Source organism: Pogona vitticeps, chromosome 3 (genome assembly GCF_051106095.1).
Source record: "Pogona vitticeps strain Pit_001003342236 chromosome 3, PviZW2.1, whole genome shotgun sequence".
NCBI lineage: Eukaryota > Metazoa > Chordata > Lepidosauria > Squamata > Agamidae > Pogona > Pogona vitticeps.
The window spans coordinates 239,739,607-239,754,846 of record NC_135785.1 but is presented as its reverse complement, the minus strand read 5'-3'; the positions used below and the strand labels follow the sequence as shown (position 1 = coordinate 239,754,846).

General features: G+C 39.0%; 1 protein-coding gene across 3 annotated transcripts in view; it reads left to right on the top strand.

Annotated features, from left to right (window-relative positions):
* MTUS2 (microtubule associated scaffold protein 2) overlaps positions 1-15,240 on the top strand; it is a 352,715-nt gene that overhangs the window by 161,957 nt on the left and 175,518 nt on the right. Inside the window, exon 1 of one of the 3 annotated variants that reach the window (XM_072993759.2) lies at positions 5,795-5,911. The exons of the other annotated variants lie outside the window; for them this stretch is intronic. Coding sequence (XP_072849860.2) covers positions 5,899-5,911 — 13 coding nt within the window. The 5' untranslated portion in view covers positions 5,795-5,898. Of the gene's footprint in view, positions 1-5,794; positions 5,912-15,240 lie in introns of those variants that run through there. 3 annotated transcript variants of the gene reach the window in all.

The following is a 15,240-nucleotide window of genomic DNA, read 5'->3' as shown; positions in this document are numbered from 1 at the left end:
GGAATTCTAAAGAAAGGCTGTACCTTTTAATTCTAGAAAATGTGCAAGTTAAAACATTCGAAAGATAGAAGGTTAAAGGAGAGGGTTCCCAGCATGAACTGCTCAGTCTTCAGAAATATTTTTCCTTAATTACATACAGTGCAGCAGAGAGAATATTAGATTTCTTCATTTTCTGCCCCTTGTTGGGGGCCATTTAAAGAGCTTTGTTCTCGACTTCATCTGCTACAACTGAATGCACTTGTCAGTAGAGATGTTGCCCAAGTTTTTAATTGCCTAATTCATTATATGAGTGTGCCCACGATGTGAGGTTTAATGAATAAGGTGTCATTTCTTCCCCCAAAAGTTCTCTTCTGATTCAGAGTTTTAAAAATGAGGTTTTGTGCATCTTTCCATTCTTATTTTTATTTTTTGTTACATTTACATATCACTTATCCTTCAACGAACTTGTTTCCTCCCTACTTTATCTTCACACTAGTCACACAAAGTATTTCATTGCCAAGCAGACGTTTGAATCCAGGTCTAATCCAACCCCCTGATGGTTGCATTATACGGACTGATGTTCTTGCTGGTTTGAGAAAGCTCCTTTTTTGGAATATAACTGGCCAGGCTGGCTGGGGAATTCTGGGGACAAGGACACAAATTGTGATTTGTTTTGATTCATGATTTATCTAGGTCGACAAACCAGTTTACAGGCTTTTTTATTTGATTTGTCAATTGCCTTTAAAGCCCTTTAAAACAGCTCCCAGGCACCTAGAGACACCACAATCCACAGCTTCCTTGGACTCTCCTCTACAGCCCCTCCAAGATTGATGAAGACTGGGTTTCAGATATCAAGTTATATATCCACAAAGTGCCCCTCCCCCAGGAAGGTGCCCTTGAGCCCTTGGGAAACCACTCTTCACCAAACTGGGATACTGTATATTGTAGAGGAAAGTTGTGAGAAGTTTCTTTGTTATTTTGGTGTCTCTAGGTGCCTGGGGACGTGGTGGCGCTGCGGGTTAAACCGCAGAAGCCTCTGTGCTGTAAGGTCTATAAATCTTCAGCTGTAAGATCAAATCCACATGATGTCAACCTAGCGGTTCAAAAGCATGCAAATGCAAGTAGATAAATAGGGACCACTTCAGTGGGAAGGTAACAGTGTTCCGTGTCTAAGTCGCACTGGCCATGTGACCACGGAAGATTGTCTTCGGACAAACGCTGGCATTATGGCTTGGAAATGGGGATGAGCACCACCCCCTAGAGTTGAACATGACTGGACAAAAATTGGCAAGGGGAACCTTTACCTAGGTGCCTGGGGAGAGTTTACCTGGAGGGGCACTCTTTGAGGGTGTATAAATCTGAAACCTAAACTTCACCATACTTGAGGGGGGGATTGCAAAGGAAAGCCATGAGAAGCTGCTCTGCAATTGTGGTGTCTCTAGATGCCTAGACTAACAAATTGATGAATCAAAGATTACTAAAAATTCATTGATTTGTATTTGTCGGGGCATTGATATGTTTGAATATAGCAGTTTTTGATCAATTTTGCAATTTATTTTTTCCATTTGTGCCCATCTCTAGAAGGGGGGAAATGCTGAGGGAAGCCTGGACCTGTGCTTCAGAGAGCACCTCCCGGTGCAGCCACAGATAGTGATGGTGTTAAATGTCTCTTGGGATGAGAAGCAGCAAGGCAGTCCAAATGGCAGCATTGAGCAGACATCCTATACAGAACTTGAAAGGCAACAGCTCAAGACTATGGTCATGGCCCTACCTATCTGCTCCTCATAATCTCCCACTTGTGACAAAATATGCCATTTAGCCTTATCAGAGGTATCCTACGGGTCAGTGATTGCCAACCTTGTGTTCCTAAATGTTCTTGGACTAAAACTCCCAGAGGTCTTCACCACCAGTTGTGCTGGCCAGGATTTCTGGGAGTTGTAGTCCAAGAATATCTGGGGACCCAAGGCTGGGTCCCACTGATATAGGTAACCATTCAGAAATAAGTCCCATCCAATTGTATGGATCTTGTTTTCAGATAAGTGGGTATAGGATCTGGCTGGCAAAGAGCACCCCTCTAGATATTGTTGGACTGCAATTTTCATTGATCTTCACCAACTTAGACAGCTGGGAAAAATGCTTGGAGTTGCAGTCTGTTCATGTCTGGAAAGTCACAAGTTGGCCACTCCTCAGTTAGATCAAAATTCTCAGTGTGAAACTCTGCTTTGAATTCTAATTCCCTTCAGTTAGCCTTGTAACCCAAATAAAAGACTTTTGTGAAGGGAAAAAATGCTTATTTTTCTTCCTTTTGTGTTATAAACATGATCTCGATGTATCCTGTCATTACATTTAGACAGGTGGGCTGGTGGTGCAAGTTATTATTCGGCCATCAACTTTTACGGGTATGAGTTTGTTGCAAGGGTGAAATAACTATTCAAAAGGCTGCAGGGCTGTGGTTCCTTGGTGTTCCTTGGAAATAGTTCTTGCTGTTGATATGCTAGCTACGGTCACTCTTTGTCCTACAGCCATGTAACACCAGAGTTCTGCGGTAATTGCAGTGGTATTATTTGGTTGCATACAATGGGCCTTAGAGACTTTCATGCTATTGGTTTCAGAGATATTATTAAAGTATAATGGCAGAGACACATTGTGGGCATTTATCCCATGATCTGAATTCCAGGAAATGTATTTTTCAAATCAAAGTCTTTTCAAATGGCACAAAAGAAAACAAATAGAACACTATTGAATTGTGATCGCAACCTTAAACTAAATTGAATTCCACCTCAAAGTAGCAGTAATCTTTCCACAGTTTATTTTGTGAGGCTTACTAGCAAAGGATGACCCCATTTTATTGACCCAGTTATAGCTTTATTATTGAGTTACTGGCAGTTCCCACAACAGAAGTGGGGGTTAAGGAAAGCTTATTAGGTTTGAAAATACTTGTGCTCTCCATGCCTGCCTTTGATATGAGCATTCTCTCTCTTTCCTTTCCTTTTTAACACATACAAAATTAAACTACTAATAAAGTCTTTAAATAATAAGGATTTTTTAAAATTGGATGTGAATTTTGCATGAATTGAGAAGCTTTTCATTCACTTTTCTTGTAAATATTTGTGGCAATTGAAGCAAGAGCAAAAAAAGAAATCTGTTGCTAATATTAACATTACTTCTTGAATCCATTGCAATAAATCCTGTAAGGCAGGAAGTTAACATTTATTGGCTTGGGTTGTACATAGCAATTTGGCAAAGAAACCTGACCATGTTATTTTTTTACAGGTAACAGCTGATGAGTTTTCTGTGATTGGTTCTTGTTTTCTTTTTCTCCTCATTTTCTTTTCTTAAACAATTGTCTAGCAGTGGAAAGCAATAGGCTGTAAATGGTGCTGCTAGGTTGCCATTTACCATGCAGGAAGCCCTTACAGGGCTAAATTAGGAATTTTTGTAGTGAGTAAGGATTCTGCAGGGGTAAAGGCAAAGCTGCACAGTGAGTGGGGTGTTCACATGATTTGTGTGCATAGTATCTGCCACTACAAGGTGGTGCACCTGTCTTATCTGTGTACATGAAAATAAAGAAATCTTGTATTTGGGGAAGCAGTCCCCTACCCACCCATGATATGCACATGCATTTGCTTTTACTCCCTTATTAGAACATGATACATTATTCCATACCTTCCAAACTTATTTACTTTTCAAAATATGCAGCACCAGAGAGCAATTCCTCCAAAAATGGCTCTCAAAATATTGAACCTTCTTGGATACCTCAAGACTCTAGTTTTGATGCATTGTGTACTAAAAATCCCACTGTTTTTTGTTCTTGTGCAACATTCAGAATTTCCAAGTACTGTATGCACTTTCCTCCTGCTTGTTTCTTAATATCTAGCTGTCTTGAGTTCATTAACAGAGAGTGTGAGAACTCACTGTTTAGTTCTTTATTAGAGCAAATTATGGGACAGGCTGCAAAGATCATTCTCTTTTAAAGATTCCTATTTCTCCACATTATCTTTACAATCAGTAATCACAGATTATCATCAAGGGAATGCGTGTGAAAGATGTTAGCATTACAAGAAACCTAATCCTTTTTATTGCTGTAATTTCTTCTGAAGGACTGTTGGCAGGAGGTTGCCAGGGGGCATGGTGGTACTGGTTGATGGGAGCTTAGCAATAATAACAATAATAATATAGGACAAGCCAGTTCCATAGTTGCTAAGCCTCTTGTTTTGCTGGGATTGTGTTCTCTGGTGGTTTAAAATGACAGCATTCTTTTCAGGAAAGCAGTACATGTAATAAACTGTTTCATCAATAGAGTGGGATTCTTAAAGATGAAAGTGCATACAGGAGTAAGATCTACTGAACTCAGTGGGATTTACTTCCAGGCAGATAGACAATGGCACTGTAAATGAGTAAAAACTCATTTCAAAAAATTATTTCAACTTGATTTTCTTAATGTGTAGGAGTTAGAATTCCTTGTTACACATATATACAGTACATTTATCTTCCTAGTATGGTTTACTGTACAGTACTGATCTATGTTTATATTCAAAATCCAGAGAACAGTTGATTTGATTGAGTGAGGAAATTAAAACAACTTGATAAAACTCCATATTCTAAGAAATGGAAGCAAGTTGATGATTTTTTTTTAAAAAATTGCAAACAATAAGATTGCCAGTTCAGTCTGCATGATAAGAGATGACAATCTCCCCTACTTCTGTTTACTGTGCATTGGAGTAGAATGGATCTGTCCATTTTTCTTTCTCCTATACAGTATTTGATTTTTTTAAAAAAAATCTCAACCTTCTTCTTTCAAATTTATAAACAAATTTTCAGATGGTGGTAAGTGTACAGTATATGAAAAACAAACCAAAGAGAAATGGACATCTCTAACATACTCAGTCATCTCCACAAACCAAATTCTGTAGATACAGCTGTTCCCAGTACAGACAGGATTATGTTCTAATCATATGTTATACAGCGATTAAATATGAACAACCTCTTAACAAAAAAATAAAAAATAAAAAATAAATGGCAACCCTAATTCAGCATCACAAATAGTAATTCAAAGGGAGGTAAGCACTCAAAGCACTTGGCTACACATGTGAATCTGTCAGTTTTATCTTCTCCTGCATTTCATATTTAAAAATATCTACTGTATGGCTGGACCATAAAGAAAGCTGACCGCCGAAGAATTGATGCCTTTGAATTGTGGTGCTGGAGGAGGCTCTTGAGAGTCCCCTGGACTGCAAGGAGAACAAACCTATCAATTCTAAAGGAAATCAACCCTGAGTGCTCACTGGAAGGACAGATCCTGAAGCTGAGGCTCCAATACTTTGGCCATCTCATGAGAAGAGAGGACTCCCTGGAAAAGCCCCTGATGTTAGGAAAGTGTGAGGGCAAGAGGAGAAGGGGACGACAGAGGATGAGATGGTTGGACAGTGTCATCGAAGCGACCAACATGAATCTGACCCAACTCCAGGAGGCAGTGGAAGATAGGAGGGCCTGGCGTGCTCCGGTCCATGGGGTCACGAAGAGTCGGACACGACTAAATGACTAAACGAACGAACGAACTGTTGAATTTGTGAAGAAATGAGTGGGTTTGTGGTTTGTTTGTTTTTTGTTTTTTTTGCAAAGTTCTATTTTAAAACTGAGACCCATGGTATCCCCACCAATCCCTGGTTGGTTAAGGGTACACGAAAGCTGCTTGCATCAGTTTTGATCAGAGGCTTACTCTCCTTCCTCCACCCAGGTTTCTGAATCCATCAAAGCAGCTCATTCTGCTTTCCTTATTGCATAATTATTTGTGTTTTTCTTTCTGGCCTGTAATCAAGTTTACCTGCATAGTAATAATTCTTTTCTTCTTGTGCTGTATGTTTATATATCAGTTGCTAGGAGAATTTCTTACTAGTTGCGTGGTTAACAAGGAAGCAAATGCTTGTAAAAGGTAATGAGTTCTCATGAAATAGAATGATACTTTTGAGTTAGAAATAGATAGCTAAAATAATGGTGCTGACTACTGCTTTAAAGGAAATATTTATGCATGAGATACTTGGTATTCTAATATATACTCTCTTCCGTGTTGTGCCTTTATTTTCATTAATGTTTGAAAATGCTTCTGCGGACGGAAAGAAAAATAATCTGAAGAAAAGTAAGTGGTGTGTATATATTTGTTATGAAGTAGATGTTTTAGAAGACTTTAATCTTCTTCCCCTGATCAGTTCTGTTTAAAATTCTGCAAACAAAATCCAATTTTACTCCAGCAATATGAGGTCTTATGTTCTTAACTCCTTAAAAATTCACAGTAAATAGCTGTTCAATACCGCCATAGGTGGCAACTACCTAGCAAAGAGTTAAATAAGTTATGTCAAATCAAGGCATTTCTTGTTTTTAAACACATACAGATAGATGGGTAGGACACATGTTGCGAGAAGCATTAATTTGGAGAAAGTTTTAAAATTCTTCTCCCCGTGCATAGGGATTTTAATTCAGATTGGACCTCTGTATTCTTACTTTACAGTAATAATCAAAGACTGGAATAGCTACATGCACTATGTTATGCAATATAACCTGTACATTGTTTTCCCCTAAACTTTGCATGATCATGGATAAAACAGAGGGAAAAGAAATATAGAATCACAAAGCATTCCTTGTTGCTAATATTCTTCAGTTTTACTGGGTCAAAATTCAGAAAAAGGGTAGCTGTCTGAGCTGAAATCCACCAAGTCCATATTTGGAGGCCAAAGACCTATCCCTGGAACCAACAGAGTTTGGAAAAATGGCATTTTTGGACTGTGACTTCCAGATTCCTCCAGATAGCATGATCTGACTGGAGGATTCTAGAAGTCATAGTACAAAAAGTAACTTGTTCCAAGCTCCAGGAAAGAGTGAGCCAAATTGTAGATCCATTGAGACAAATGCCTGATATCAGGGTCTTAAAATGTATCATCTCCTTTACATCTAGATATTGAAATGAAAAAATAAAGAGAAGTATTAGCAGAAAGTGAGAAAAAGTATGTATGTTAAGAACATAATAGTAGGCTAAACTGTTTGTCCCTGCCTTATTTTTCACAAATTACCAATCGGTGTGAGTACCTCCAGGTTACCATGCTTGTATATATTTATCTGTCACTTTGTAATGGATGCCTCTACCCTGTGAAGGGCATCAGGCCATGACTAGGGAACCACTGGAGTGGTAGTATCTTGCCTTTGGAATACTTTGCTTGGGGAGACCTATCATTATTATTACTGTGTAAGTTCTAGCTAGAAGTGTTTCGATCTTGCTATGCTTTGAAAAACTGCCCATGTTAATATGCTAATGTTAGCATTCTAAACATAGACCACCATGGTTTTACTCTCTGTTTTGATATACTTTTATTTTAGCTTGTGTTAATTTGCTTATACTCTTGTTGTTAAATGTAACTTATATCTTAACCTTTGTAATAGTGCCAGAGCAACATAAAATATGTTTTTATAAGCAGCACGCTTTGCTTTTTGCTTTTTTTTGTAGGGGTGGGAGAATCTGATCCTCCTATGCTCCCAAGCTGGTTTCAGAGGGAACCCCTGGGGGCCACCCTAGCACCATCATTTGCTGGTTTCCTTACCTTTGTATGGATTTTCCCTTGCATCCTAAAAGGTCGAAATGCCTTTCCCAAGTCTCAGTGATGTATAGTAAAAGCTTTAAACTAAATTATTATATTTTTAGACTCACTTTTTTTGCCTCTAGCCTTCTCTGTCAGTAGAATGCAACTCTTGGGAATTTCCCTGCAAAAAAATTAGGGTCTCAGGCTGAAAAAGGTTCGCCATCCTTGATGTAAATAGATAAATATTGTACTCCTTTTTTTTTAAAGCTGTAAATATCACTGCTCAGTCAGACTGGATTTGATTAAACTTTTAGGTTCTTACTGAGGACAGAAGCAAAAGTTAATTGTTGAGTCTCTTCAGTCTAAAAATATATCCATTCATCGTCATGCTTGTTTGTAAAAGTATTGATTACAGTTGACAAAATCCTATTGCTTATTTTGGTAAATTGTGCTAGGGTAGACAAGTTGAATCAATGGGGGTCTTGTGAGTCAATTCCTCTGCAAAGTTCATTGATCCACATGGGCTTACTCTATCTGTGATTTATTATGCTAAAGCAAGTTGCAGTTAGAGTAGGTTCATTTGAGTCAATGGAACCTGTGAAGAAGATAACTCGCCTAATCGCTGTTGATTCAGTGAGCCTACTGTGGAGTGATTTATGACACTAAACAAAGGGTTTGGGCCACTGTCTTCTGTAGTTGCACATGGAAGCATTAAAATTAGATTAATTAATACAGTAGCTGAGTAAGAGTGCTTGATGCTTGGCTGTCTCTCTCATTTTCACACAGTTTAATTATTAAGGACTGATACAGTAACAGACCATAGACCTAAACTCAGGTATTTGTTTGTTTCTTTGTTTATTTATTTATTTATTGTAACAAACAGCTATTGACATTCGTAGCTTCCTTAACTTTGTCTAGTCTCCATTTGTGAATCCACCTATTTTATTGTGACATGTTTGCATGTCAGCAGGGGTATTGGAAACAAAACCTGATCAACATCATGATGCATTTAATCAAATGTGGGAAGTTGTTGGAACAGCAGGATACTAATTCTGTAGCAGAAAAATCAATACTACTGTTGCTGGTAGCAAATCTTTGTTAATTAACCAATGACAATTTGCTTTGTAAATTAGCAGCTGACAATCAGAAGAATGCTGATTTGTGGGCCGCTTAGAATCTGGGCTAGGTACATGTAACTAACACACATCTTGCACGCAACAAGCTAGCCTTATTGTTTATGAATTTATATCTTTTATAGCCCTCCAAAGTTGGTAACTGTCACTACATCTTGTGATAGCAGATTCCACTGTTTAACAATGTGCCTTTAACAGCGTAAAGAAGTACTTCCTTTCTCCAGTCCTCAGTTTCCCACTATTTGGTGTCAATGGATAACTCCAAGCTCTAGTACAAGGAGAAAAGGTCGTAAATACCTCCATATCCAGTTTCTCCGCATCATGCATAACTTTATATTTTGACATTTTGGGGGGTCATATTTACCCTTATTTGCTTTTTTCTAAAATTTAGAGCCCTAAATCTTACAACATTTTCTCATAGGATAGTTAATCCAGTTCCAACTCATAGGACATATAGTCCGTTTTCTCATAGGGCACTTGCTCTGGGTTTCCCTGTTTTCAGGTAATCATATAGATGGTTAGGTCTCAGGATCTATCTGCCAATTCAAGACAGCCAGTTGAACATAAAATTATTATTATTAGAACAAACACAGTGTGCAGATTTTCAACTCACATCTAAACAATTGTGTGCCATCAAATTGTATTCATTCTGTAGCAACACTGATAGAGTTTTCAAGGCATATGAGATACTTACAGAACAGTTTTACCAGTTCCGCCTCCCACTGAGTTTTCATGGCCAAGTGGGGATTCAAACTCAGACCTCCTTAGTCTGCCACTATCCACTTCATCACACTGGCTCCACATCTAAAAACATTTTAAGAATTTTTTTTTTGAAAAAAAAATTCTTCAGATGCTGCTTTGCTAAAGTTTGTGGGGAAACGGGCATGAACTCTTCTGCTGAGATGTGCTGGCTAATCAGTCTCTTTGAACAGCTGAAACGGAAGCTATTTCTCCTAGTAAGCATTTGCCTTGTGTCTTACCTTCATTAAAATTTATCTCTGCCATCTCATAGCACAACCACCCTGTTTGATTAGATCCTTCTGGAATTCCTCAGTCCTCTGTAGCATTCTCTGACCTAAATTATTTCTGTGTCATCAGCATATTTTAGCCTATTCTTTGCTAGTTTATGCTTGAGATTCATTGGCCAACACTGATATTCAGAGCACCCACATATTCACTGCTTTCATCATGGCAAAAGACCATTTAATCCCCTCTGGTGTTTCTCTTTTCAATTTTTAATCCACAAGAGGCTTCTCCGTTTCGGTTTAAAATTACTTGTTTTCATTAATACTCTACTGTGTGTGACCTCCTCAATAGCTGTATGCAAATCCAAGTAAATTACATGCCTTATAACCTTTTTAAAAAAAGTTCTAGTAGTCGTGTTTTATATAACTTGTGAAGTGAAATTAATTTGAAGGTTCTTCAGAGTTTTTATGCATCTTTATTTAATGAAGTCATTTATTGAATTTTCTTAAATATCTTCCTTGATTATAGTTGATGATGCTGGTTATCTAGCTCTAGGTCATTTTTTTTTTTTAAAGGCATGTTTTAAAATTAAAAACAAAAATTTTACCTTGGGTTTATTCCATTTGTTAGAGGATGCAGTGCCCATGGAGATGGTGAAGGCATTTAATCCATTAGGAGGAAAAATCTAGATTATTGCGCTCCATTGCATAGTTATTTAAATTCACTCACGCGGATTAGGAAAATGCATTCTTGTTGATGAAGCAATATTCTTTTTGAACCTCTTAGCAATTTTCTATGTTATTGACCAAGATATGATCTGGACATCTGCATAGTATAGGATTATTTTATGGTTGAACAGTCTTAGAACCTGACATTGGAGAGCTTTGGTTTGACTCTTGGCCAATGGCCATTGGGTTTCCTCAATGTTCTCTTTGGTGAAGTCATCCAGAGTGTTAAACCTTGGGTCTCATCAATATGCTGTCAGCATTCAGCTCTTTTTTCCCCCTTTGGAGCTGGAGCAAATGAAGCTGTAGAACTAGTGACTTTGGGTTTTAGTCTCCTGATAAAGGAGTTATCCAAGCTGCTGAACCTGTTTTAGAATTGGATTTAGCACTTTGAACAGCTCCTGTAAGTCAAGTCTAGAACTTGGTGAGGAGTCACTATCCCTGCAAAATTGGGGTCAACAGCCACCATTGCTAGGAAGATAAGACATAAGATGACACATGCCCTACTGTTTAAGAGACATTAGAATTAAATGGGATGGCAATAGTGAAATTAGAAGCTTGGATTAATCATCAATCTAAATTGAGGCTGCAACCAAGAAATCGGAAGAAAACTGAGATGCTGGAGTTCAGTTCCCCACTGTGCCTCCAGTGAGTAGAGCCGGCCTGTGTAGACTTGGGCATCCTGCACAGTCCCAGGGCATCCCCAGAAGGGGGGAATGGTCAACCACTTCTGAGTATTCTGTACCTGGAAACCTGTGAAAAGGGTTGCAATAAGTTAGAATTGAATTGATGGCACATAAAAAGATCTTTAAATGTATAGATGAGTGACAGAAAACTAAGGTCAGGATCATCAAGTGAAATTATTCATACTTACTAAGTACAGATATGAAGGGTGGAGAAATATAGGTTCATACAAAATTTGATGTTGGAGGAAAGATTTATGGACAGCACAGACTATCAAAAACTCATATAAGTGGCTTCTAGATCAAATCAAAGTCAAAATTATTTAAAATTAGACTATGATACTTTTGATGTTTTATAAGACAAGACCCATTGGATCCAACAGGAAAAGTGAAAGATCAAATATGAGATCAATTGATACAATAAAAGAAGCCATTGTCACATGTTTACATGGTCTGAGCACAGTTGTTAATGACAGGACCTTTCAGAGGATTGTCACTAGTCAGAATTGAACAACAGCAGATTAAGGGCAGTATATTTTCTCGCAGTTGACATTGCACTTTTCTTTTATGAAGAACAAATATTCTTTTGGAATAAATATTCTTCTTAAAGACTAACAAGTTTTATCTTGTGTAAGCTTGTGTAGACTGCAGCCCAATTCATCAGTAGCAAACCTGCAGTAGCAATTGCTGAAGAGTATACTTTTTAGAAGGAAATCAACCCTGAGTGCTCACTGGCAGGACAGATCCTGAAGCTGAGGCTCCAATACTTTGGCCATCTGATGGGAAGAGAAGACTCCCTGGAAAAGTCCCTGATGTTGGGAACGAGTGAAGGCAAGAGGAGAAGGGGACAACAGAGGACGAGATGGTTGGACAGTGTCATCGAAGCTACCAACATGAATTTGACCAAACTCCAGGAGGCAGTGGAAGACCTGGCATGCTCTGGTCCATGGGGTCACAAAGAGTCGGATACAACTTAATAACTAAACAACAACACATACTTTTTTAAAGTGGACCAAACTATAAGCATTTCCTGGACAAGTATGGAGATGGGAATACATTTACTCTTCTAATTCTACCAATTTTTATGTATTTTACAGTGCAGCTTTTTCCTCTACAGTTGCACATAAAATGCATATATTAATGAAAGTTGTGTACATAAATTTGTATTTCAGGAAATTTTTCATATGCAGATAAATGTGAATGTCTGTCTTCTTTTTACTAAGACACAGGAAGACATAGAAATTATATAGAATAGACTCTGATGGAATGTTTACAAAACTGATGTGGGTTGAATATAGACCACTTATTAATCCCTAACAGCTCATCTATATTGCAACCGGGTTAATTTGACAGGTACTGATCAAAAGCTTGCATGGTCTACAGGAAATGTACCCTAGAAGTAGCACAGGGACCAGGTGAGAGCCCCTCTAAATCCCAAGTGAGAGCCCCTCTAAATATAATAGGTCCCTTCCCAGCTCCAATCACAAGCCACCCATGATATTGCCTGTAGAACTAAAAGTTAGTGTTATTGATTAAACGTAGCAACAGAAAGGTTTCTTAACAGCATCTGCTTTCTAGTGAACACTGTATAATAGCGGTCAAAACCTGCTTTCCATATAAGACATTTTCTTTGTGATTCTCTGGATCTCTTTGATATCTTCAAAGAGAATGTTGAACTTCTCTTCCACATGTCATGGCTAGAATATGTTTCCATTCCATCTGTCCCATTACCGGCCCTTCAAAAGTTTCTCACCATTTATTTGCTTTCTTGGAGAGTTCTAGTTCTACTTTTCAGTGAAATCTTTGAGGAAAGCAACATCCAATAAAGGGCTGGAAACAATATAAAGGTATTTTTTAAAAAAATCAAACATGTAAGCTATCTGCTAAAACTACCATCCATAACATGTTATGGTTTACCTGCTATTCACAGGGCATATTTATTACTAAAATATTTTTATCACTACAATATCAATGAAATTCCAGCTTTGATCCTGTTATATGCAATAAAGATCAACCTATCCTAAAGTATAAAGACTGCTTCATGTAATGTGTTTCATGGATGTTTTAGGGCAGAGGTCATCAACCTCCGGTTTGTGGCCTGAGCTGGACCGGGCCACGGAGACAGACCTCTCACCCCCACGCACTCCCCTCCCCACAGCTGCTTTGCACACGCATGCGCGTGCCAGTGCTAGCATGAGCGCTCCTCCATCCCTTCATGCTTTACCCAAGCACCCACGCAAAGGGGTGGGCTGGCACAGGTGCTCCTGTGCATATGCAAAGGGGTGGGTGAGCACTCATGCTGCCGCTGGCACACGCACGCGCTCCCCCACTGCTTCGCACATGCACCTGAGAGAATGCACACATGCGCCCGACATCTCTAGAGGGGTGATTTGCTGCTTGAGTAACAGCCTATCCTCCATGTTACTTTATCCAGGCATCATGCTCTGGAGAGGATACTCCTCGATTCAGAGCATGTTACCGTAATCTCTCGAGACTGAAGGATATCTTTGCTATCCTTTTACTCATTTTTAGAGAGGTGGTTGGGAAATGTCTCCAAAATGTTCAAGGCTGGTGTATTAGTTACTTTGCATATTCTTGTGAATTGGCTGAGGAGTTTCTAGTTTTTCCCTTTGCTTTAACAATTCCTGTGTAAAGCTGTGCTCGTTCTGGCTCGCCCTGCCATATGCCTTGGAATGCCTTGGGCACCAAGCCACATTTTATCACATTGCATTCTGTCACTCCCATGGCATTCCACGAATTGCAGCCAGCAGAAAGCAGCACGAGCCTTTTCTTGCAGTTCCCTCTCAACCATTGCTCTTGGAATGCTTAGGAACCTTGCAGAATTACATTTCTCCCCAGACTACTACAGGAATGTGGATAGCAGGAAGCAGCAAGAAACTTGGGAAAACAAGTTTTAAAACAAGAAAAAGAATCAGAACACCCCTCCCCCTTGATAACGATGACAAGCCAATTCTGAACATTTTTAGGAAACTCCCCAACCGCTCCCAAAGGAATGGGTAGAAAAATCTTTTCCCCCTGAGGGAATTATTTTTGGGAGACTAGGAGCGAAGGAAGAAAGATTGCATTTCATGCTTTGAAATTTGGGAAGAGATCAGGTTTTTTTTTCAGTAGCACAACTTATCCTGCCTCTTTGTTTCCCTAATTAGTGGCTGCCAGCCAAAGGAACTTTGTTGGACTGAACCGAAATTGAACTCATTAGTGTGGTTCAGAGACATTCGTGAAACAGCAAGGCTTTCTCTGCCTGGCTGGCGACAGTCCTTAACCTTGAGCACTGCCCTTGCTCTACTAGCCACAATTGCACGGCGATGGTTCGAATCATTGCTCATGAATTCTTTAGCGGATAGTTTTGGCGAGTGTTCTCTTCCACTGTGCATCCTGAGGACAGTCATGCTGATATCCCACCTAAAGACTTGTCACCTTGCATCTGTCTTCTAACTGGCTCGTGGAAAGCAGTGTAATAGATGTGCTTCTCTTCTCTACTCCCAAGGCTTCTCATTACTAGTAAAATGCCACAAAATTGGAAAGAATACAGAGAAAAGCTTCAGAATTGATTAAGGAGCTGGGAGGATTAACTCGCGTATATAAAAAGATGAAAAGAACCAAATATATTTGGCTTGACTAAATAAAAATAAGAAGGCCATGGATGGGGGAAGTGAACATAATGACTGTCTAAGAGCGTTTGAAGGCTATAAATACAAGTGAGGCTGCAATGATTTAGAGGAATGCCAGGTGGTATTAACTATGTTTAATGGTTTTGCAAGATAAAATGTAAAAGAGAGTATAGATAGGATATTGGGAAAGAAAAACATTCTGTTAGTGAGCCACATTTCCCTGAACAATAAGATCTGAAAGAAACTCACAAAAGCTTTGCAATGTTTAAAGTCATATTTTTACTGAATAACAAGTCAAACAGGAATTCACCAGTCCAGCAAAGCAACATAGTATATATTTAGTTTAGGTAAAGGTAAAGGTTCCCCTTGATATTTTCAGTCCAGTCGTGTCCGACTTTAGGGGGTGGCGCTCATCCCACTTTTCAAGCCATAGAGCCAGTGCCTGTCCGAAGAAAGTTTTCCGTTGTCATGTGGCCAGCGTGACTAGGGAACGCCGTTTTGCCTTCCCACCAAGATGGTACCTATTTATCTACTCGCATGTACATGCTTTTGAA